The 26,159-nt window shown below is 41.3% G+C and overlaps 1 protein-coding gene across 4 annotated transcripts; it reads left to right on the forward strand.

Moving 5' to 3' along the window:
- Positions 1-712: 712 nt before the first annotated feature.
- LOC124018289 (sialoadhesin-like) lies at positions 713-25,674 on the forward strand. 4 transcript variants are annotated; one of them, XM_046333564.1, is made up of 22 exons: positions 713-768; positions 1,144-1,221; positions 1,628-1,975; positions 2,104-2,319; positions 2,473-2,793; positions 4,319-4,534; positions 9,169-9,510; positions 9,834-10,085; positions 10,171-10,449; positions 10,611-10,886; positions 14,336-14,599; positions 14,895-15,167; positions 15,336-15,599; positions 16,121-16,393; positions 16,566-16,835; positions 18,181-18,450; positions 18,567-18,830; positions 20,451-20,714; positions 20,889-20,979; positions 21,058-21,112; positions 21,215-21,430; positions 24,307-25,674. In XM_046333564.1, exons 2-21 carry the CDS (start codon positions 1,167-1,169, stop codon positions 21,401-21,403), a joined length of 4,782 nt encoding a protein of 1,593 aa, XP_046189520.1. In that variant the 5' UTR covers positions 713-768; positions 1,144-1,166; the 3' UTR covers positions 21,404-21,430; positions 24,307-25,674. The 4 variants fall into 4 exon arrangements, with proteins under 4 accessions (XP_046189520.1, XP_046189522.1, XP_046189521.1 ...); XM_046333563.1 differs by having other exon boundaries at positions 750-768; positions 1,144-1,239; XM_046333566.1 differs by lacking the exons at positions 2,104-2,319; positions 2,473-2,793 and having other exon boundaries at positions 746-768; positions 1,144-1,239.
- Positions 25,675-26,159: the final 485 nt, after the last annotated feature.

The raw sequence follows: 26,159 nt of genomic DNA on the forward strand, positions 1-26,159 counted from the left end.
TTGAATCAGTACATTGTATTGGATCTGTATAAAGACCACATTGAATCAGTACATTGTATTGGATCTGTATAAAGACCACATTGAATCAGTACATTGTATTGGATCTGTATAAAGACCACATTGAATCCACATTGAATCAGTACATTGTATTGGATCTGTATAAAGACCACATTGAATCAGTACATTGTATTGGATCTGTATAAAGACCACATTGAATCAGTACATTGTATTGGATCTGTATAAAGACCACATTGAATCAGTACATTGTATTGGATCTGTATAAAGGCCACATTGAATCAGTACATTGTATTGGATCTGTATAAAGACCACATTGAATCAGTACATTGTATTGGATCTGTATAAAGACCACATTGAATCAGTACATTGTATTGGATCTGTATAAAGACCACATTGAATCAGTACATTGTATTGGATCTGTATAAAGACCACATTGAATCAGTACATTGTATTGGATCTGTATAAAGGCCACATTGAAAATGGGCTGCATTTTCCCGCTTTTTGAATTTTTTTTACTTGGGGCACAAATGAAGAAATGCAACTAGCTATGTGGTCACATTTTATAATTAGATACATAAAATACAGTACATCTTTTTTTCTGACATGCTGTTGATGCGTGTTATTGTCTGAAATTCCTGACTAGGCTACTTTATAAATGTGTCAATCAACCACAGAACTCACACTTCTTGTTTCTATGCCCTGCTACACCAGTAAGTTGACTCACTGTACAATACCTCTCATCTTCACTCTGTAAGTACGCTACAGTATATTATATAGTTTCGTTTTTTAAAATGTTATTGTTATTATCATTGTTATTATTTTATGTTTTAGCCATAAATCACATGGTACGACTTACTGAATAATTTTACTTTTTGTTTAGTTTTGATCTGTGTTTAGGTTGTTACATCAGGGCCCAGTATCATGACGTGTCTCAGAGAAGGAGTGCTGATCTAAGATCAGGTCCCCCTGGTCCATATAATAATGATCTAAAAAGTTAAACTGATCCTAGATGAGCACTCTTAGTCTACTCTGAGACACTTTGTGAATATGGACCCTGGACTGTTTTAATGTATCAGGTGGAGTTATTCACCAGCTATAGAGAGAGTTGTTGTTTATGTTTCTAAGACTGCAGGGTGGGAGATGCAACAATGGCCTTGAGAACAGCAGGAAGTGTGTTGGTGGTCTTTCTCTGGTCTGTGGCAGGTATGTGGTCTGTGGCAGGTATGTGGTCTGTGGCAGGTATGTGGTCTGTGGCAGGTATGTGGTCTGTGGCAGGTATGTGGTCTGTGGCAGGTATGTGGTCTGTGGCAGGTATGTGGTCTGTGGCAGGTATGTGGTCTGTGGCAGGTATGTGGTCTGTGGCAGGTATGGTCTCATTCATCATGTTTTAGTAATGTTATCTTCATGTTATTCTGTTGTGTTCAGTGACATCGTCTGTTAGGCATTTATCTTTCACACCTCACTGAGTGATGCTTATGTGTGGTTTCCATTCACACTCAACTCAGAAACTACAGGACGGCAACAAAGTGTGGACAAACCCTACTGTCAGTGTGAGCCAATTGGCCTTGGCTTAATTCTGATACCATTGTGCTGTGTGACTGTGTTTCAGTGGTACTGGGTCAGGATGGCTGGAGTGTTACATACACCACTCAGAGTATCTGTACCTTGAAGGGGTCAACAGTGGATCTGTCCTGCTCTTACACATATCCCAGTGGTTATATCGTCACATCAACCTTCTGGTTCACTAGAAATGATGCTGAGGAGAATCCTGTTAGTCTGAGTGATGAACCAGACTACAAAGGACGTGTGACGTATCATAAAGATAAGAAGAACGACTGCACTCTGAGAATCACAGACCTGAGAGAAAGTGACTCAGCTACGTACAAGTTCAGATTCATAACAGATCAGACTGGAGGGAGATTTACTGGCAACCCTGGAGTCACTCTGTCTGTCACAGGTACAGTGATATTCTTCTGTCAATTTAGTTCTGGAAATTGTAGTGTTTTGTCTTCAAAAAATAAATGTCATGTGACTAGAAAAGATGTCAGATGACTAATGGTTGTAATGTGTTGTGATCTCCTCCAGATCTGCAGGTGAAGGTGACTCCTTATTCAGTTGTATCAGCGTGGAAGACACTGACCTGCACCACCTGTGTTCTGACTGGTAACCCCACCTACACCTGGTACAAGAACGGACAGATAGTAACTGACAACACTTCTCCCTATTCAGTCTACCCTGATGCTGCAGACAGCTACTCCTGTGCTGTAAAATCCAATGAGGATCTCCACACTCCTGCAGTGTGTGAGTATGGATTCAACTCAGTATTCTAGTAGAACTTTTCAAGTATATCTATTCTGTCTCCTAAACAGTCCTCACAGTTATCTAAGATAACCAACACAGGATTATTGCAGCTCATGATTGTATAAGTAATGTCCTCTTGTCATTATGTTTCAGGTGTTCAGGATCAGAGCTGCAACAGAGTGACTTATATTGACAAGAGTATCTGTGCCTTGAAGGGGTCATCAGTGGACATATCCTGTACTTATTCCAGTTATCATCCGATCAAAACAACATTCTGGTTTAGAAGTGATAAGTCGGCCCCTGAGGACCTAACCAGAGACCCAGAGTATGCAGGTCGGGCCCTGGAGAGCCTTCCCTCCACCCTGAGAATCATGGATCTGAGAGAGAGCGACTCAGCTGAGTATAAATTCAGATTCAACACACAGATCTCAGGATGGGGGTACAGCTTCCCTGGAACAACTCTGTCTGTCACAGGTAAAACTACACTTACAGAACATGATGATATACTGGTAATACTACACTTACTGTCAGAATTTGGCCAGGGTTGTTCCGGTTTTTGGTCACTAGATGCCCCCATTGTGCCTTTTGACCTTTTGTTTTCCCTTGATCGCCATTATTATTTGCACCTGTGCCTCGTTTCCCCTGATTGTATTTAAACCCTTTGTTTTCCTCTGTTCTTTGCTCTGTGTTTGTATGTTAGCACCCAGCCCTAGTACTCTGTGAACTCTTGTTGATCCCGGTCGCCTCTCTTGTAGAATTCTGTTTTTTGTTCTTGTTTGTTTGTTTTTGAGTATCTTTTGAGGCTTTTTGTGCTTTACCTTCCACCTTGTGGATTTACCTTTTTGTCTTGGAGGATTTCCTTTGTTCTTGTACGATTCCTTTTGAGGTTGTGGAGTTACATGTTTTCCTGAAGAACTTCACTTTTTACTTCATTAAATACACCGTCTCAAGTACTGCTGTATCTGCCTCATCTTCTGGGTTCTGCCGACTATTCGTGGCTCAGTTGGTTAAGTGACTGTTTCTCACTCCGGAGACCCGGGTTCGTAACCGGGTCCTGACACGTACAGAACATTATGATATACTGGTAATACTACACGTACAGAACATTATGATATACTGGTAATACTACACGTACAGAACATTATGATATACTTATGATATACTGGTAATACTACACGGATATACTGGTAATACTACACGTACAGAACATTATGATATACTGGTAATACTACACGTACAGAACATTATGATATACTGTTAATACTGCACTTACAGAACATTATGATATACTGGTAATACTACACGTACAGAACATTATGATATACTGGTATATACTGGTAATACTACACTTACAGAACATTATGATATACTGGTAATACTACACGTACAGAACATTGTGATATACTGGTAATACTACACTTACAGAACATGATGATATACTGGTAATACTACACTTACAGAACATTATGATATACTGGTAATACTACACGTACAGAACATTATGATATACTGGTAATACTACACGTACAGAACATTATGATATACTGGTAATACTACACTTACAGAACATGATATACTGGTAATACTACACATGATACAGAACATTATAGAATACTGGTAATACTACACTTACAGAATTGTATAATATACTGGTAGTATTACAGAACATTATGATTTACTGGTAGTACTATATTTACATAACATTATTCTACAGTGTAATTACTTTATCTCTCGTAGCATTAGGTGGCAGGTAGCCTAGTGGTTAGAGCATTAGACCAGTAACTGAAAGGTTGCTGGGTCGAATCCCTGCGCTGACAAGGTAAACCATCTGTTCTGGCCCTGAACAAGGCAGTTAACCTCTGTTCCCTGGTGTCATTATAAATAAGAATTTGTTCTCAGCTGACTTGCCTAGTAAAATAAAGGTCACAGAAACAGAAATACAAATGAGGTGGAAATATTGAGGGTTGTTCTTCTGTGTTTTTATTCTCTCCTCATTCAGACCTGCAGGTGAAGGTGACTTCTGCTGCAGAGGGACAGAAGACACTGACCTGTAGCACCACCTGTACTCTGACTGACAACCCCACATACATCTGGTACAGGAACGGACAACGTCTAGATGAGTCTACTTCCCTGCAATACTCTGTCAATAATTCTTATTCAGACAGTTACTCCTGTGCTGTAAAAAGCCATGAGGATGTCCAAGCTCCAGCAGTGTGTGAGTGTGAATGCAATTAGTTCTCTACTTAACAAGTATCAATCATTTAAGGCCAACGAGAAGGGACAAATTAAATAGAAATGACAACGTCATACACTCTTAGAAAATAAGGATACAGTATTTTTCCCTGGGGTACAAAAATATAAAAATACACATAATGTACCTTCAAAGGTACACATAATGATCTCACATGGTACTGTTAGGTACCTTTTAGGGTACCTGTGAGGATAAAGAGTTTATTGATACATTTTTGTACCCCATATTTCAAATATAAAGGTACAATAATCGGAAATACTTTACCAAAAAGAAATATTGACCATATTAAATGATCATTGTAATTGCGCACCTATTGATGTCAGACATGCACCTAACCCAATGCTCTGTTGCTGATGACTGGGATGAATGCAGGAGCAGATTTCAGGAGCAGGATAAGACACCCTCTTTTGACTGATGACTGATATAAGGGCATGTACGTGACAGGCCTCTCTGGCTGATATGATTATGATGGTCGTAACGCTGTCATAAAGTGTATTTTCTTCATTCAAGTGACACAGGATGGTCGTAATGCTTCCTGACAGTGTCATAACATGTTTTTTATACAAGTTATCTAAAATCTGGAAAGAAACGTGACTGTAAATAATTAATTACAACAACAAAGGATTTAAGAGACAAACTCTCAAAAGAAAGGAAACTTCTTGGCAGGGATTTATTTTACATTGAATAAATGTTACTGTAGGTGCCATAACCAGCCGTAAAGTAACGCAATATATGTCATAAAAGGTGTCAATATATGCATCATGACAGTGTTCTCCATATTATGACAGGTTATGACAAGTTATGTCAGCTGTTATGACATAACAAGACATGGTTATCACTGTGTCATAAAGTGTTAGGACACTGGGTGTCGGGTAAAGTGTTTCGCAATCATCACACTCTCACTCTCAAATAAAGGTCTACAATGTGAAGGTGCATTTCTGTTTCCCAGGGTACAAACATATGTTGTGTATCCTAAATACCCTCAAAGTACAACTATGAATCTTTCCCACCTAAAATGAGGTAGATGTTTGTTACTGGGGTGGCACTCTAAAAGGCAAATTTGTACCATCATTATTATCATCATTATATTTCCCAGCATGCTCTACTACAGGTTGATCAACTTAAAAAATATATATATCTGTGTTTTTGCATGTACATTGATTGATTGATTAATCTACACAGATTAATTTTATGCTATGCTAAAATAAATAATGTACATTTTTCTAAACTAATCCAATCAGCTTTGTTAGATTGTTTTCACCAGTTACTAAAATGGTTATTCCAGTTTAAATGGCTTAGGAGTCTCCTCACAATGTTCCTACACCTGACAGTCATTATGAATGCAGATGGCGTGTGAATAATATTCAAACTGTTGGATATCCTAACTCTGGCTGGATTCCAATAGGAATGACAAATCACAATGCAAGCCAGCTTTTTCAGAAATCCCGGTTGGAAGATTTCTGAAACGGGTGAAAATTTGTTACAATCTGGGAATTTGGGGAAAGTTACTTGATTTTTTTGAGCCTACATGCAGGCCTGATGTGTAAATAATTTAAACCATAAATTTCAAGCCTCTGTATTAGAGTAAAACTATTCTTCAAAATAAGGCCTCATGAGATCTGTAATGTATTGTCATGAAGAGTTTCATTTTAATAATATACGCCTAGGAACTCAGGACTGAAAATGTACGAATTCAACAACCATGTCTCCGTCACTAACAAGTAACTCTACAATTCACTCAAACTGGATAATTATATTGGAGGCATGGCTTAGTGGGTGCATGGTGTTCAGATAGTTATTTTTGGCCACCCATGAGTGGATAATTATATTGGTAGAGGTACAGTTTTGGACATGGCAATCCTGTACACTTACACCTTCTCATTCAAGGGTTTTCTTTATCTGTACTATGTTCTACATTGTAGAATAATGTGAGCAAGGCTGTCATAAAGGCAAAGGGTGGTTACTTTGAAGAATCTGAAATATAAAATATATTTTGATTTGTCTAACACTACTTTTACTACATGATTCCATGTGATATTTCATAGTTTTGATGTCTTCACTATTATTATACAATGTAGATGAGTAAAAATAAAGAAAACCCTACAATGAGTCAGTGACCCACAGTCCCAAAGACAAATAGAAACAAATTGTGACATGATATCAAATCATATATAACCCACAGTCCCACACGGTGACATGATATCATTGACCCACAGTCCCACACGGTGACATGACCAGGTTATTGACCCACAGTCCCACACGGTGACATGATATCATTGACCCACAGTCCCACACGGTGACATGATATCATTGACCCACAGTCCCACACGGTGACATGATATCATTGACCCACAGTCCCACACGGTGACATGATATCATTGACCCACAGTCCCATCAAATCAAATCATTGATCAAATCAAATCAAATTTATTTATATAGTCCCTTCGGTGACAGCTGATATCTCAAAGTGCTGACAGAAACCCAGCCTAAAACCCCAAACAGCAAACAATGCAGGTGTAAAAGCACGGTGGCTAGGAAAAACTCCCTAGAAAGGCCAAAACCTAGGAAGAAACCTTGAGAGGAACCCTATGTGGGGTGGCCAGTCCTCTTCTGGCTGTGCCGGGTAGAGATTATAACAGAACATGACCAAGATGTTCAAATGTTCATAAATGACCAGCATGGTCAAATAATAATAAGGCAGAACAGTTGAAACTGATAGCAGCAGCACAGTCAGGTGGACTGGGGACAGCAAGGAGCCATCATGTCAGGTAGTCCTGGACCCACAGTCCCACACGGTGCTGATATCATTGACCCAGGTCCTCCGAGAGAGAGAAAGAAAGAGAGAATTAGAGAGAGCATATGTGGGGTGGCCCAGTCCTCTTCACGGCTGACATGGAGATTATAACAGAACGTCCCAAGATGTTCAAATGTTCATAAATGACCAGCATGGTTGAATAATAGTAAGGCAGAACAGTTGAAACTGGAGCAGGAGCATGGCCAGGTGGACTGGGGACAGCAAGGAGTCCTCATGTCAGGTAGTCCTGGGACATGGTCCTAGGGCCCAGGCCAGTGAAACTGGAGCAGCAGCATGGCCAGGTGGACTGGGGACATCAAGGAGTCATCATGTCAGGTAGTCCTGGGGCATGGTTCTAGACCTCAGGTCCTCCGAGTGACATGAAATTGAAAGAGAGAAGGAGAGATATCCCCCAGTCCCACACGGTGACATGATATCATTGACCCACAGTCCCACACGGTGACATGATATCATTGACCCACAGTCCCACACGGTGACATGATATCATTGACCCACAGTCCCACACGGTGACATGATATCATTGACCCACAGTCCCACACGGTGACATGATATCATTGACCCACAGTCCCACCCGGTGACATGATATCATTGACCCACAGTCCCACCCGGTGACATGATATCATTGACTCACAGTCCCACACGGTGACATGATATCATTGACCCACAGTCCCACACGGTGACATGATATCATTGACGTGACGTGCAAATGAGGGATAGAAAACAGATCGCTCAAATATCACCATTCCAATGATCCTTTTTGTTTTTTTGTTTTTGTGCGGGTTCCCCGTAACGCCCCCAGCAAGATGCTGCCCCGGGCGGCTGCCTATGTCGCCTACACCTAAATCCACCCGTCTATAACTAGTCACGGGAAACAAAGATTCCTGAAGTATTGAGATTTTTCAGCCAATTTTTGTCAAAAATAGTTTCATAAATCAAGTCTTTGATTAACAGAAGGTACACTGGTGGCACCTGCTGGTCCAAATGATTTAGAGCAGCTAAATGATTATTGCTGACGCCCCACACCCCATATAGCATATGCAGTGGAGCCTTTATGTCTTCTACCAAACCAATACCAAACTAACCTGGTGGTTGTTCGACGAAACCAAGGTTTGGACGTCATTGATCATGTGCTTCTGATAAAGTGACACAGGCATCGGTGCGCTGCTTCAAATACACCGCTTAGCTGTTTCTACACATGCCTCGGAGCTATGGTATCAAACGTAACATCACCACCTGTAACTAAAAGCACAAAGGAGGAGCTTACAGGGCACCACCCCAGAGACACGTGGTTGTACCCTTTACAGGACACCACCCCGGAGACATGTGTTTGTACCCTTTACAGGACACCACCCCGGAGACATGTGTTTGTACCCTTTACAGGGCACCACCCCAGAGACACGTGGTTGTACCCTTTACAGGACACCACCCCGGAGACATGTGTTTGTACCCTTTACAGGGCACCACCCCGGAGACATGTGTTTGTACCCTTTACAGGGCACCACCCCAGAGACATGTGTTTGTACCCTTTACAGGGCACCACCCCAGAGTCATGTGTTTGTACCCTTTACAGGGCACCACCCCAGAGACATGTGTTTGTACCCTTTACAGGGCACCACCCCAGAGACATGTGTTTGTACCCTTTTAGAAACAAATCTAAACCTTTATTTCTGAGTGTAGATATATGTCTATATTTAATTTGAATTTTAAATGAACCTGTCCAATGCATCTAAAACATTTAGTCTCATTATCGTTTCAGGAATTGATCAGCTACATTTTGTTTCAGGTGTTCGGGATGAGAGCTGTATGAATGTGACTTACACCCATCAGAGTATCTGTGCTTTGAAAGGGTCAACAGTGGACATATCGTGCTTTTACACACATCCCAGTTGGCATAACGTCACAGAAGTGTTCTGGTTCAGCAAATGGGAGTCTGGTGTAACTAACGATCTGAGCCAGGACCCAGAGTATGCAGATCGTGTGAAGTACCATCGACAAACAGACAAGGACTCCACTCTAACAATCACAGACCTGAGGGAAAGAGACTCAACTGAGTACAAGTTCAGATTTAAAACAGTTCATGCAGAATGGGGATATACCTTCTCTGGAACAACTCTGTCTGTCACAGGTGTGTGCTTTATACTCTACACTCTTAGAAAAAAAGGTGCTATGTAGAACCTAAAAAGGTTGTTTGGCTGTCCTCATAGCATAACCCTTTGAAGAACAGTTTTGGGATCCATGTAGAACCCATGTAGAACATGGGACACAAAATGAAACAGAAAAGGGTTCTACCTGGAACCAAAATAGGGTTATCTTATGGGGATAGTCGAAGAACCCTGTTTTTCTAAGACTGTATACATTAACGGATTTATGTTGTATTTATCTGGTCCAATAACAGGAGAAAATAACCAGAGAAAATATGTCATTTACTCCTTATTCACAATCTTTCAGGTCTGCAGGTGGAGATCACTCCTGCCACAGTGACTGAGGGACAGAGAGTGACACTGGCCTGTAGGACCGTCTGTACTCTGACTGATAACCCCAACCCCTCCTACATCTGGTACAAGTTAGGCCAGCGTCTCACCAACCAAAATAACAGCCTGATCCTCAACCCAGTCAGCAGTGAGGATGCCGGCAGATACTCCTGTGCTGTAGAAGGCTTTGAGGATCTCCACTCACCTGAAGAGACTCTCACTGTCAAATGTGAGGATTTTTATTGTATTCTTTACTAAATAACATCATCACTTAGGTCCTTACTGCATATGCTTACACTCGTTCTGTCATTCAGATGGCCCAAAGAACACACTGGCATCAATCCATCTCTCTGGTGAAATAGTGGAGGGCAGTTCAGTGACTCTGACCTGCATCAGTGATGCCAACCCACCTGTGGACAAATACACCTGGTACAAGAAGATTGGAGCCCACTATCAGTCTTTCTCCCATGGGAACACAGAACTACAGCATGTCTTCAGTCACATCCAGTCATCTGACACTGGGGAGTACTACTGTGAAGCCCGGAATGAGATGGGGACAGACAGGTCTGAGTCTATCAACATCGATGTGAAATGTGAGTAAAGTACAACTCAATGTTGAAATGTTGGAATCAGTTTAAATGTAAATGAATCCATAAAGCATAGCATAGCCAACATCGGTTCCTTTGAATGTTTTGTGTAAGTGACTCATCTATTGGATAGTTATGTAACTGAACTCATGTTTCTTTTACACCAGACGGCCCAAAGAGCACCTCAGTGTCAGTCAGTCCCTCTGGTGACATAGTGGAGGGCAGTTCAGTGACTCTGACCTGCAGCAGTGATGCCAACCCACCTGTGCAGAGTTATGCCTGGTACAAGAATGGAAGTGTCTATCAGAGTATCTTCTATGGGAACACAGAACCACAGCAGGTTTTCAGCCAAATCAAGTCATCTGACACTAGACAGTACTACTGCTGGGTCTCGAATGGAATTAGTACGGACAGGTCTCCATCTTTAGACATCGATGTTAAATGTGAGTAAAACATGAGAGTAGCTCAGTGTTTGAATGTTAGCCTCGGGTAAGGAAAGGGGGAGGGGTGTGTGTCTTTGTTAACAACAGCTGGTATGTGTTCTCTAATGTTAAGGAAGTCTTTCTCCCTGAGTTAGAATACCCCGAGCTGCAGACCACACTATTTACCAAGAGAGTTTTCATCAATATTTATCATAGCTGTCTATTTACCACCACAAACCGATGCTGACACTAAAACCACACTCAACAAGCTGTATAGGGCCGTAAGCAAACAAGAAAAAGACCATCCAGAGGTGATGTTTCTCATGGCTGGTGGTGTCCAACTAGAGGCTTCACAACTCTATGTTACCATTACTTCACACACAGAAATGCATACAAGGCTCTTCCTCACCCTCCTTTAGGCAAATCTGACCATAACTCTTATACTCCTGATTCCTGCTTACAATAAAAAAACTCAAACAGGAAGTTCCAATGATGCGCTCAATACGAAAGTGGTCTGATGATGCGGAAGCTAAGCTACAGGACTGTTTTGCTAGCACAGACTGGAATATGTTTCAGGATTAATCTGATAACTTTGAGGAGTTTACCACATCAGTCACCGGTTTCATTAATAAGTGCACCAGTGACTCCATCCCTACAGTGACCGTACGTACATATCCCTACCAGAAGCCATTGATTGCAAGCATCATCCATACTGAGCTAAAGGCTAGCGCTACCCCTTTCAATGAGCGGGACACAAATCCAGATGCTAATAAGGAATCCTGCTACAACCTCCAATGAGCCATCAAACAGGCAAAGCGTTAGTCCCGGATGAAGATCGAATTGTACTATGTCGGCTCTGCCATAAAAGAAAATATCTTGGTAAATAGTACGGTCTGCAGCTCGGGGTATTCTAAGGGTTTGAAAACTATCACGGATTACAAAGGGAAACCCAGCCACGAGCTGCCTTGTGAGGTGAACCTACCAAATGTGCTAAATACCTTCTTTGCTCGCTTTGATGAAAGCAATACTGAACCATACATGAGAGAACCAGCTGTTCCGGATGACTGTGTGATCTCGCTCACCGTAGCTGATGTGAGTAAGACTTTTAAACAGGTTAACATTCACAAGGCCGCCGGGCCGGACGGCCGTGGGGCTGAGAGCATGCGCGGACCAGCTGGAAAGTGTCTTCACTGACATTTCCAACCTCTCCCTGACCCAGTTTGTAATACCTACTTGTTTCAAGCAGACCACCATAGTCCCTGTGCCCAAGAACCCCAAAATAACCAGTCTAAATTGTTATTACCCTGTAGGACTTACATCTGTAGCCATGAAACGCTTTGAAAGGCTGGTCATCACTCACATCACATCACATCCCAGACACAATGGACGCACTCCAATTCGCATACCATTCCAACAGATCCACAGCTGACGCAATCTCTATTGCACTCCACACAGCCCTCTCCCACATGGACAAGAGGAACACCTATGTTAGAATGCTATTCATTGACTACAGCTCAGCGTTCAACACCATAGTGCCCTCCAAGCTCATCACTAAACTCAGGACCCTGTGACTGAACACCTCCCTCTGCAACTGGTTTGTATACTTCCTGACGGGCCGCCCCCAGGTGGTGATGGTAGGTAGCAACACAGCCGCCATCCGCCTCAACACAGGGGCCCATCATGGGTGAGTGCTTAGTCCCCTACTGTACTCCCTGTTCATCCACGACTGCATGGCCTCACACGACTCCAACGCCATCATTAAGTTTACTGATGACACAACAGTGTTAGGCCCGATCACCAACGACGATGAGACAGCCTATAGGGAGGAGATTAGTGACTTGGCAGTGTGGTGCCAGGACAACATCCTCTCCCTCAATGTGAGCAAGACAAATAAGCTGAACGTGGACTACAGGAAATGAATTGCAGAGCACGCCCCTTCCACATCGACGGGGCTGTAATGTAGTTGAGAGGGTCAAGAGCTTCAAAATTCTAAGTGTCCACATCACTGTAAGTAATTAACATGATCCACACACACCGACACAATCTTGAAGAAGGCACGACAAATGAAAAGATTTGTCATGGACCCTCAGATCTTCCAAAAGTTCTACAGCTTCAGCATTGAGAGCATCTTGACTGGCAGCATCACTGCTTGGCATGGTAACTGCTTGGCATCCAACCGCAAGGTCCCTGCCACTCAGGATCTCTATACCGGTCAGTGACAAAGAATGGCCCTAAAAATGATCAAAGATTCTGGTTACCCAAGTGATAGAATGTTCTCATCGCTATTGCATGGCAAGCTGTACCGATGCACCAAGTCTGAAACCAACAGGACCCTGAATAGTTTCTACCCACATGCCACGAGACTCCTAAATACTGTAGTTAACCAAATAGCTTCCCGGACAATCAGCATTGACCGTTTTTGCAGTCTTTTGACTCATCACATTCGCTGCTGCTACTGTGCATTTTCTATCCCGTTTCTTATTCAATTTAACCCTGCATACACTATATATGCTTAAGTATGTGGACACCCCTTCTAATTGCTGAATTTGGCTATTTCAGCCACATCCATTGCTGAAAGGTTTATAAAACAAACATTGGTATTAGAATGGCCTTACTGAAGAGCTCAGCGACTTTCAACATGGAACCGTCATAGGATGCCACCTTTCCAACCAGTCAGTTTGTCAACTTTCTGACATGCTAGAGCTGCCACGGCCAACTATACGTGCTGTTATTGTAAAGAGGAAATGTCTAGGAGCAACAACAGCTCAGCCGCTAAGTGGTAGGCCACACAAGCTCACAGAATGGGAAATACTTACGTTACAGCATTGAAAATGATTCTGTGCTTCCAACTTTGTGGCAACAGTTTGGGAAGGCCCTTTCCTGTTTCAGCATGACAATGCCCACGCGCACAAAGTTAGGTCCATACAGAAATGGTTTGTCTAGATCGGTGTAGAAGAACTTGACCGGCCTGCACAGAGACCTGACTTCAACCTCATTGAACTCCTTTGGGATGAATTGAAACGCCGACTGTGAGCCAGGCCTAATCCCCCAACAACAGTGCCCAACTTCACTAATGCTCTCGTGGCTGAATGGAAGCAAAACTCCAACATCTACTGGAAAGCCGTCCCAGAAGAGTGGAGGCCTATGGAATATAAAGTGGACGTGGTTCAGTGAACTACGCTTGCATAATGAGAAGCCTAACCCTTACCTGAAGCTTACAACCATTCGCTAATACCTAGCTTTTAGTGCAATGGGCAAACACAGTCTTGAGACGCGTAGACAACCAGTGTTTAGCATCTGGTTGGTCACGTAAAGCACCTTTCCAAATGTGTTTCTTTTAATGTTTTGACTAGTTAATGTTCTCTGACCTGTCAATGTCATGTTATCTTTGATTCGTCTGATAACTGATGCAAGGTCTTGATTGCACTATTGTCACATGATAACCCCCTCCACACATTATTCCTTACCAGATGCCCCCAAAAGCACCTCAGTGTCAGTCAGTCCCTCTGGTGAAATAGTGGAGGGCAGTTCAGTGACTCTGACCTGCAGCAGTGATGCCAACCCACCTGTGGACAAATACACCTGGTACAAGAAGAATGTAACCTCACCAAAAGCATCAGGACAGAGTTACAGCATCACTAACATCATCTCTGAGGACAGAGGAGAATATTACTGTGAGGCTGAGAATAAATATGGACGTCTCACCTCTTCCCCTGTATTTGTGGACGTCCAGTGTAGGTACATCTTTAACATTTTCATCATGCTTGTAAACTGCTAAAATTATGATAAATCAAGAAACATTTTACTATAAAACATCCACATCTGTCAATATGTATTTTCACAATGTGAATGTAATTATTTCTAACTGACCTGTAAAATCTACTGGTTTACCTTATTCACTCAATCTAATCTCTTCAGAAAGCCAAGATAAGGTCTACACTTGTTGTATTCGGTGCACGTGACAAATACAGTTTGATTTGATAATACTATAACCAAGATGTTAATGACTTTATATTGGAACTTTGTCAGATGACCCAAAGAACACCTCAGTGTCAGTCAGTCCCTCTGGTGAAATAGTGGAGGGCAGTTCAGTGACTCTGACCTGCAGCAGTGATGCCAACCCACCTGTGCAGAGTTACACCTGGTACAAGACGATTGGCTATCAGTCTGTCTCCTACGGGAACACAGAATCACAGCAAGTCTTCAACCAAATCAAGTCATCTGCCACTGGAGAGTACTACTGTGAGGCCTGGAATGGGATTAAAACAGGGAGGTCTGAGTCAATCAACATCGATGTGAAATGTGAGTAAAGTCCAGATCAGTGTTGGAATCAGTTTAATAAAATCAATCATTTTAACTGAATTATACTAAATGATAATCATAGCCCAAATCTCTTTATTTTAATGTTTTGTGTAACTGAGTAATCTTTTGGATAGTTCTCTGACTGAACTAATGTTTATTTTACACCAGATGGTCCAAGGAACACCTCAGTGTCAGTCAGTCCCTCTGGTGAAATAGTGGAGGGCAGTTCAGTGACTCTGACCTGCAGCAGTGATGCCAACCCACCTGTGGACAAATACACCTGGTACAAGAAGAACGTAACCTCACCAAAAGCATCAGGACAGAGTTACAGCATCACTAACATCATCTCTGAGGACAGAGGAGAATATTACTGTGAAGCTGAGAATAAATATGGACGTCTCACCTCTTCCCCTGTATTTGTGGACGTCCAGTGTAGGTACATCTTTAAAATTTTGGTCATACTTAAACTGCTTAAATAATGATGAGTCAAAAAACATTTTAATATACACATTTCTGAATATTTATTTTCACAATGTTAATGTAATTATTTCAAACTGACTTGTAAAATCTACTGGTTTACTTTATTTGGTAAATCTAATGTTTTCAGAAGAAAAAGATAATATACAGTACAAGTCAATAGTTTGGACACACCTACTCATTCCAGGGTTTTTCTTTATTTGTACTATTTTCGACATTGTAGAATAACAGTAACGACATAAAAAGTATGAAATAACACATATGGAATATTTTAGTAACCTAATTCTTTTTTTACAAATCAAAATGTATTTTATATTTGAGATTCTTCAAAGTAGCAACCCTTTGCCTTGATGACAGCTTTGCACACTCTTGACATTCTCTCAACCAGCTTCATGAGGTATTCACCTGGAATGCATTTAAATTAATTAATAGCTGTGCCTTGTTAATTTGTGGAATTTATAATGGTCTTTTATCAGATGGCCCAAAGAACACCTCAGTGTCAGTCAGTCCCTCTGGTGAAATAGTGGAGGGCAGTTCAGTGACTCTGACCTGCAGCAGTGATGCCAACCCACTTGTTAAGCGTTATACCTGGTACAAGAAGATTGGCTATCAGTCTGTCTCCTACGGGAACACAGAACCACAGCAAGTCTTCAACCAAATCAAGTCATCTGCCACTGGAGAGTACTACTGTGAGGCCTGGAATGGGATGAAGACAGGGAGGTCTGAGTCAATCAACATCGATGTGAAATGTGAGTAAAGTACAGATCAGTGTTGGAATGTTGCAATCAGTTTAATGAAGTCAATAATTTGCATTAATCCTAAACCATATCAAAGCCCAAATCTCTTTATTTTACTATTATATGTAAGTGAATAATCTTTTGGATAGTTCTCTGACTAAACTCATGTTTCTTTTTACACCAGATGGCCCAAAGAACATCTCAGTGTCAGTCAGTCCCTCTGGTGGAATAGTGGAGGGCAGTTCAGTGACTCTGACCTGCAGCAGTGATGCCAACCCACCTGTCCAGAGTTACACCTGGTGGTACAAGAAGAATGGAGGTGACAATCAGAGTATGACAGGACCACAGCATGTCTTCAACCAAATCCAGTCATCTGACACTGGAGAGTACTACTGTGAGGCCTGGAATGGGATGAAGACAGGGAGGTCTGAGTATATCGACATTGATGTGAAATGTGAGTAAAGTACAGATCAGTGTTGGAATATTGGAGAAACTAACATCTACAAAATGTATCAACCATTTGAACGGCATTGGTCCTGAAGCAGAGCATTAGGCTGTTAGTCCTAGATTCACATTGGTCCTGAAGCAGAGCATAAGGCTGTTAGTCCTAGATTCACATTGGTCCTGAAGCAGAGCATTAGGCTGTTAGTCCTAGATTCACATTGGTCCTGAAGCAGAGCATTAGGCTGTTAGTCCTAGATTCACATTGGTCCTGAAGCAGAGCATAAGGCTGTTAGTCCTAGATTCACATTGGTCCTGAAGCAGAGCATAAGGCTGTTAGTCCTAGATTCACATTGGTCCTGAAGCAGAGCATTAGGCTGTTAGTCCTAGATTCACATTGGTCCTGAAGCAGAGCATAAGGCTGTTAGTCCTAGATTCACATTGGTCCTGAAGCAGAGCATTAGGCTGTTAGTCCTAGATTCACATTGGTCCTGAAGCAGAGCATAAGGCTGTTAGTCCTAGATTCACATTGGTCCTGAAGCAGAGCATTAGGCTGTTAGTCCTAGATTCACATTGGTCCTGAAGCAGAGCATAAGGCTGTTAGTCCTAGATTCAATCAATGTTAATCAGCGACAGCCGACACTCACATAGCTGATGTTTTGGCGGTGTTGGAGGTACAACTGCATTGTAGCTGTCTAATTGGTGAGCAGCTGCTCTTGATCATTATCATGAAGACATACCCATCCCAGCTGCTCTTGATCATTATCATGAAGCTGGTCTTGATCATTATCATGAAGACATACCCATCCCAGCTGGTCTTGATCATTATCATGAAGACATACCCATCCCAGCTGGTCTTGATCATTATCATGAAGACATACCCATCCCAGCTGGTCTTGATCATTATCATGAAGACATACCCATCCCAGCTGGTCTTGATCATTATCATGAAGACATACCCATCCCAGCTGGTCTTGATCATTATCATGAAGACATACCCATCCCACTCCCATTAGAAGTTCACAACGAGAATGGCAATATAGAAATAATGATGCTCAAATTACAATCATGAATTAAAATAATGATAATTTCTATCAGCCTAATTGAGGTGTAGATTACATCTCATATTCCAGTGTTCCAACTTGTAAACAAAACTTCATGGGAATTCCCTTAATGCAACTCTGTGCAGCCAATGACAATGTGCTCTTGAGGTATAGTGCCCGGATTTACTTGTGGATTTGACAGCTCTAATGCAGTTCCAACTACGACACCGCCAAAACAACCGCAATGCAGGTGTCGGCTACCGCAGATGTCATATAATCTAGGCCTTAATGTATTTCTTAAAAATGATTTACTAGACGGTCCAAAGAACACCTCAGTGTCAGTCAGTCCCTCTGGTGGAATAGTGGAGGGCAGTTCAGTGACTCTGACCTGCAGCAGTGATGCCAACCCACCTGTGCAGATTTACATCTGGTACAAGACGAATGGAGCTGAAACCTCAATGAGACATTCTGGATGGAGTTACAGGATCACTAACATCATCCCTGAGGACAGAGGAGAATACTACTGTTTGGCAGTGAATGAAGTTGGTTGCAAAAGATCAAAGCTTGTTCCTCTAAAAGTTTTGTGTAAGTATTGCAGATCCTCTCCATCTTGTACTCGTGTGGTTTAACAGATATATTTTAAAAACTCAAAATGAAAGTATTGTGACACTACCACTTTGGGACATTCATCTTTCTATCAGGTAAACCAAAGACCACCTCCGTGTCAGTCAGTCCCTCTGGTGAAATAGTGGAGGGCAGTTCAGTGACTCTGACCTGCAGCAGTGATGCCAACCCACCTGTGGACAAATACACCTGGTACAAGAAGAATGGAGTTTCACTGAAAGGATCTGAAAACACCTTCCTCATCACCAACATTAACTCTGAGGACAGTGGAGAATACTACTGTGAGGCTGAGAATGAATATGGAGGTCTCAACTCTTCTACAATTTCTGTAGATGTTCAGTGTAAGTACACCTAACCATCTCATCGTTGATGAGAGAATCACACATCTTTATATTTCACTCATAGAATAAACTCAGCAAAAAAAGAAACGTCCCTTTTTCAGGACCCTGTCTTTCAAAGATAATTCGTAAAAATCCAAATAACTTCACAGATCTTCATTGTAAAGGGTTTGAACACTGTTTCCTATGCTTGTTCAATGAACCACAAACAATTCATGAACATGCACCTGTGGAATGGTCGTTAAGATACTAACAGCTTACAGACGGTAGGCAATTAAGGTCACAGTTCTCAAAACTTAGGACACTAAAGAGGCCTTTCTACTGACTCTGAAAAACACCAAACGAAAGATGCCCAGGGTCCCTGCTCATCTGCGTGAACATGCCTCAGGCATGCCGCAAGGAGGCATGAGGACTGCAGATGTGGCCAGTGAAATAAATTGCGATGTCCGTACTGTGAGACGCCCAAGACAGCGCTACAGGGAGACAGGACGGACAGCTGATCGTCCTCGCAGTGGCAGACCACGTGTAACAACACCTGCACAGGATCGGTACATCCGAACATCACACCTGCTGGACAGGTACAGGAGGGCAACAACAACTGCCTGAGTTACACCAGGAATGCACAATCCCTCCATTAGTGCTCAGACTGTACGCAATAGGCTGAGAGAGGCTGGACTGAGGGCTTGTAGGCCTGTTGTAAGGCAGGTCCTCACCTGACATCACCGGCAACAACGTCGCCTGTAGGCACAAACCCACTGCTGGACCAGACAGTGCTCTTCACTGATGAGTCGCGGTTTTGTGTCACCAGGGGTGATGGTCAGATACGCTTTTATCGTCAAAGGAATCAGCGCTACACCGAGGCCTGTACTCTGGAGTGGGATCGATTTGGAGGTGGAGGGTCCATCATGGTCTGGGGCGGTGTGTCACAGCATCATCAAACTGAGCTTGTTGTCATTGCAGGCAATCTCAACGCTGTGCGTTACAGGGAAGACATCCTATTCCTTCATGTGGTAACCTTCCTGCAGGCTCATCCTGACATGACCCTCCAGCATGACAATGCCACCAGCCATACTGCTCGTTCTGTGCGTGATTTCCTGCAAGACCGGAATGTCAATGTTCTGCCATGGCCAGCGAAGAGCCCGGATCTCAATCCCATTGAGCACGTCTGGGACCTGTTGGATCAGAGGGTGAGGGCTAGGGTCATTCTCCCCAAAAATGTCTGGGAATTTGCAGGTGCCTTGGTGGAAGAGTGGGGTAACATCTCACAGCAAGACCTGGCAAATCTGGTGCAGTCCATGAGGAGGAGATGCACTGCAGTACTTAATACAGCTGGTGGCCACACCAGATCCTGACTACTACTTTTGAGTTTGACCCCCCCTTTGTTCAGGGACACATTATTCCCTTTCTGTTAGTCACATGTCTGTGGAACATGTTCAGTTTATGAATCTCAGTTGTTGAATCTTATGTTCATACATATAATTGTACGTTAAGTTTTGCTGAAAATAAATGCAGTTGACAGTGAGCGGACATTTCTTTTTTTGCTGAGTTTACCTCCAAGTTCCATAATTCTCCTCATGTAAAACACTGTTTTAAAACACTGTATTGGTTCATACTGTCCACCAGACGGCCCAAAGAACACCTCAGTGTCAGTCAGTCCCTCTGGTGAAATAGTGGAGGGCAGTTCAGTGACTCTGACCTGCAGCAGTGATGCCAACCCACCTGTGCAGAATTACACCTGGTACAAGAAGAATGTAACCTCACCAGTATTGTCAGGACAGAATTACAACATCACTAACATCAGCTCTGAGGACAGTGGACATTACCTTTGTGAGGCCAGGAATAAAATAGCATCTGAGAACTCTACAGCTCTGAAGATCATTGTAGCAGGTAAAGGGTCATCTTCAATATGCAAAATACACAATTACATGTTACAATTTAATCTACATTTGGCTTATTACACTTGACTTTTGTGTTGGCTTATACGATTCCCAAGCCTTTAATGTGATTTTCTTTTCAGTTTACAACATACCAAGTACTCATATCATTCATATTTTATTATAGGGAAACACACCTCAATTAAGACTGCAGCCGTAGGAATCATAATTGTTGTTCTGGTTCTCATACTCTGTCTCTCTGGCTTCATGTGGTTCAGGTGAGTGAACATTTAGCTTTTATCACTCTGATTTGTTTCTAACTTCATTAATCATTAATAAATGAATGTCCAAAACAGGACGGCATCCAAATCCAGCTCAATAGAAACCAGAGACACAGCAGACGAGGGACAGGTGAGTCCGTTGGAATCAGAAGATGACTGTGATGAATGTGTATTGTTTGTGGAACTGTGTATTCTTTTTCTACTCATGTTGTCTATACTCTTTCCCCATCAGGGAGACTCTACTCTCCTTTATGACAACATGGCCATGCAGCAGAGACAGCAGTCACCGTCGAGTCAGGATGACGTTCCCCACACCAGCGTCCACGTCTCTCCCTCCAAAAACCAGGAAGAGCTTTGTGCTCCATCGTCCAACTGCCTCAACCCCAGAAACAGGACAGAGATGTCCAGTACACTGCTGTGAAATTCAACCCCCCCAGTGTACCACCCGGTGAGCATATTCTGCAATAAGGTCATTCATATGCTGCGGCTTATTGTAGTAGATGTCATCAATCACCAAAACAGTGACCCCTAGTGATGTCATATTCAACTTCTTAAGGATCGGCGTTCCGTCAACGGGACAGTTGTAAATCATGCAGCGCATTATATCAAGATCACAGATTTTAGAGTAACAACAAATGTCGGTACATAGAAGTGTCTTATATCGACTGAAGCGTTCATTATTGTTAATATAACTGTCACTGTCCAATTTATTGTAGCTATTACTGTGAAAAAATGCCATGCTATTGTTTTCGGAGAGCTCCTAACAACAAAACCCTTTTTTCAACGTGATGGGTTTTATAAATTCACCTCTGAAGGTGAAATGTGTACTTATATTCTGAAATCTTGCTCTGATTTATCATCCCAATGGTCCCAGAGATAACATGAAGTGTCATTTTGTTAGATAAAAATCATTTTTCATATCCTGAAAAGGTCCATATTGCACACAATATTGATGTATTTTATTTTATTTCATTTACATTTAAGTCATTTAGCAGACGCTCTTATCCAGAGCGACTTACAAATTGGTGCATTCACCTTATGACATCCAGTGGAGCAGTCACTTTACAATAGTGCATCTAAATCTTAAAGGGGGGGGTGAGAGGGATTACTTATCCTATCCTAGGTATTCCTTAAAGAGGTATTTCCACTTGTTCAATTTGTAAAGAAAAAAATCTGTGAACATCTCACCCTAAATGTTGTTTGAATGAGTAAAATCACATTCGTAAATATTCCTCAGAGATCCTAGAAGGTAACAAGATTTTACTATTTCATTAGGGGTCTAGTATATCGTATAGGACACCATATTTGGTCACGTGGGCAGCCATCACTTGAACAACTGTACCTTTGTTAAAACCTCTTAGAGGTTAGGGTGCATTTTTTAAAACTTTTTGATAAAAAGCGTGCAAAATTTCAACGTCCTGCTACCCATGCCAGGAATATAGTATATGCATATGATTAGTATGTGTGGATAGAAAATACTCTGAAGTTTATAAAACTGGTTACATCATGTCTGTGACTATAACATAACTTGTGTAGCAGGCAAAACCCCAAGGAAAAACTGTTCCAAAAAAAAGAAAATCCCTCTGCCAGTTCCCTGTATTGTCTATGTCATGGGAAATTAGATAGCGCCCAGTTTACAGTTCCTACAACTCCCACAGGATGTGACCAGTCTTGGGAATTGGGTTGAAGTTAAACTTTGGTGAAATGAAGAATAGGCACTTCCTGTCAGAGGTTACACTGTGGATAGTTATGAAAGAGAGAAAATCGTCCATGATTTGTTGACTTGCTGCTATTGAATACAGATCGCCCCGTCATCAATTTGATCGATTATTAACGTTTACAAATACCTAAAGTTGGATTACAAAAGTAGTTTGAAATATTTTGGCAAAGTTTATAGGCAACTTTTTAAATTTTTTGTAATGACGTTGAGTTTTGGAAAGCTGTTTTTTTCTGGATCAGACGGGCTTTATAAATGGACATTTTGGGTATACATGGACAGAATTAATTTAAAAAAAGAACCAATTGTGATGTTTTGGGGTGTCAACAAAGAAGCTCGTCAAAGGTAATGCATGTTTTATATGTTATTTCAGCGCTTTGTGTGGCGCCGGCTACGCTAATTATTTTGTTTACGTCTCGTTCAGGTATTTCGGGGGGTGCATGCTATCAGATAATAGCTTCTCATGCTTTCGCCAAAAGCATTTTTAAAATCTGACATGTTGGCTGGATTCACAACTAGTGTAGCTTTAATTGAGTACCCTGCATGTGTGATTTAATGAAAGTTTGAGTTTTATCTCGTACTATTTGAATTTGGCGCTCTGTATTTCCCCAGGCTATTGGCCAGAAGAGACGCTAGAGTCTCTATAGCCGTAAGAGGTTAAATAAGAACTAATCAGGGTCAAAAAAGCTAGCTAGATAGCCAATGAGCTGGGCTTTACAGGAGTATCCAAAAAACATATATATGTTGTAAAATGTATCTTCTAACCTTGTACGACAGCATGCCTTTAAATTTTGGACAAAAATTATAAGGATATTCAGAGTTATGATGTTATGAAAACTGGTTGTTGTGCAGATGCTGAACTTATAATATGGCTACTAATACTTGGAAAGCTAAATCAAAGTCCAAGCATTCAGATTTGACGATATTCTTTGCAGAAAAATGGAATATGAATGCGAACGTCTCCTTCACGATTTGCTCAAATGTACCTGGGGACTTCACACTAAAAGTATTGAAGATCAGTCATTCTCCAGGTTATCCATCTGAAATTTTGCACATACACTGCTGCCATCTTGTGGACTCTATCGGAATTACAACCAGAGTGATGGATTTAACAGTGACGTTTCTCTTGCATTTCAAAGATTGTGGTAAAAAAAACACTGGTTGGTGTTTTCTTTGTATTTTCTTCTACCAGATCTATTATGTTATATTCTCCTACATTCAATTCACATTTCCACAAACATCAAAGTGTTTCCTTTCAAATGGTACCAAGAATATGCATATTCTTGCTTCAGGGCCTGATCTATGGGCAGTTAGATTTGGGTATGTCATTTAGGCAAAAACATTTAAAAAGGGGGATGTCCCATAATATTGTAAACTACCAACCCAATAATGGACAAGTTCATTGCTATGACCTGTCTATAATGACGGAGGGATGTGATGATGAGTTTGAGGAACTGTTCTCAGTGCGTTCCAAATGGTACCCTATTCCTTCTTTAGTGCACTAAAAAGGGTATAGGGTGCTGTCATTTGGCAAAGAAAGGTATAGGGTGCTGTCATTTGGCAAAATTTGACAAAGATTTGCATAATTTCTGTTTCTCTCTCCTCAGACCCACGGCGGCACAGGCAGCTGAGGAGGACACCTCTGAGATCTACAGAACAGTCAACAAACAAGGAACCAAGACCACCTGAACACAACAAAACCAAGACCACCTGAACACAACAAACCCCAAACCAAGAAGAACTTAAAACAACAATCTCAGAACCAAGAAGACCTGAACACAACAAACTGTTTTTAAGAAATGTTTGCAAAAAACTAAACAACTGAAATGTACATTTACATAAGTATTCAGACCTTGGTTGATGCGCCATTGGCAGCGATTACAGCCTCGAGTGTTCTTGGGAATGATGCTACAAGGTTATACATTTTTTACAGCAAGTACATTTTGTTTCATATGTCTGTTACGCAAATACATTAAATTCATTTATATACACTTAATATAAGTTTGCTAGATTTTTAAAAATACATTTGTTTCATTGTTTTTATCACAAAGTTATAGCACAATTTTGACAAAAATTTAAGGAAATAGTTCTTCTTGATTCAATGTTTCTTATTAATTGTATAATTTTTTTTTTTACTAATGTGTGAAGTGTAAACAATCTATCATAAACTTCATTGTCATTGTTTTTACCTTGTTATGACAGTATTTTCAGTGGAGAGAATATTAATAGCTTTTAAAAATCAATCTTGTACTGTACATACAATAACTACAAATAATACATTTACATTTGTTTGTAGAGCAATTGTGGTTTATTCACCTTCATAATCATTATTTCCATACAAAATGTACACACACACTTTCAGAAGAAGCAATGTCCAGCTCCTAGACACACAACCAGTTACATAAAATATTATTTATTGTCATTTAAAAAAATGCAGACACAATATGACTCAATAAACCGAGACAGACACAGACTTGTATGCATGGCAGGTCTAAAAAAATAATAATTTGGCCAAATACTCAGATCAGTCAGCTGAAGACACCTCTTTCACACAAAATGGCCGTTCAGACTTTCGGTATCGCTGAACAATGCTTTATGTAGCTAACAAGCTGGCTGAGATAGCTAGTTCACCAAATTCAAGCCACTCCCACGTCAACTCTTAATAACACAGTATTTTTACATGGATGGTTTACTATTTATTTTAAAATATTATTTTACCTTCAATTTTGTGTAAATTCATTGGTATCTATCTACTGCCATCTTCTGTTTGAATCTTGTTTGGTTAGGCAGGTAGCCTAGTGGTGAGAGTGTTGGGCCAGTAACAGAAAGGTTCCTGGATCAAATCCTCAAGCTGACAAGGAAAAAATCTGTCATTCTGCCCCTGAACAAGGCAGTTAACCCAGTAGGCTGTCATTGTAAATAAGAACTTGTTCTTAACTGACTTGCATAGTTAAATAAAGGTTAAATTAAAATCATATGCTGGTTTCCCCTGACTCTGCCCACTTCTTCCTTGACTGGCCATTATCAAAAAAAGTCCTTGTGAGCATCGTAGATTCACATGTTTCGTTCTCAGATTGGATTGTCTGAATTTGCTAGTCAAGTGTCAATCCGGGAAAAAGACATTTTGAGAAAATTTGACCTGTTTCAAGAAACAAGTCATATGTCGCAGGTCACTACTTCACAGGAGAGCCATTTGAACGTAAATTATTTTAAATAAAAATGCATTTTTTGGCCAAAATGCCTTCTTGAACATGTGAACTTTCATGTGCCTTAATAACAAACTTGTATTCCATCTGTAAATACAAATACAATTGTTAAATTACGAGCCTAGTTGGTTTAACCAGGGACAAGTCAGCAAACTTCCCGCTAGCCATGATTGGCTAAGATAATGAGTGGGATGGACATGCCGAAAGATGAGTTCAGATTGGTCTGCCATAAGCAGACTTCTGTCTATTTGAGC

Source organism: Oncorhynchus gorbuscha, unplaced genomic scaffold (genome assembly GCF_021184085.1).
Source record: "Oncorhynchus gorbuscha isolate QuinsamMale2020 ecotype Even-year unplaced genomic scaffold, OgorEven_v1.0 Un_scaffold_460, whole genome shotgun sequence".
In the NCBI taxonomy this organism is placed as follows: Eukaryota; Metazoa; Chordata; class Actinopteri; order Salmoniformes; family Salmonidae; genus Oncorhynchus; species Oncorhynchus gorbuscha.

Excerpts from the sequence above, each read along its gene's own strand:
- LOC124018289 (XM_046333563.1), top strand. The coding sequence starts at position 1,167 with ATGGCCTTGAGAACAGCAGGAAGTGTGTTGGTGGTCTTTCTCTGGTCT. Across the intron at positions 18,451-18,566 it reads TGTTCCTCTAAAAGTTTTGT|GTAAACCAAAGACCACCTCC; the intron begins GTAAGTATTGCA and ends TCTTTCTATCAG. Across the intron at positions 20,980-21,057 it reads TCTGGCTTCATGTGGTTCAG|GACGGCATCCAAATCCAGCT; the intron begins GTGAGTGAACAT and ends TGTCCAAAACAG.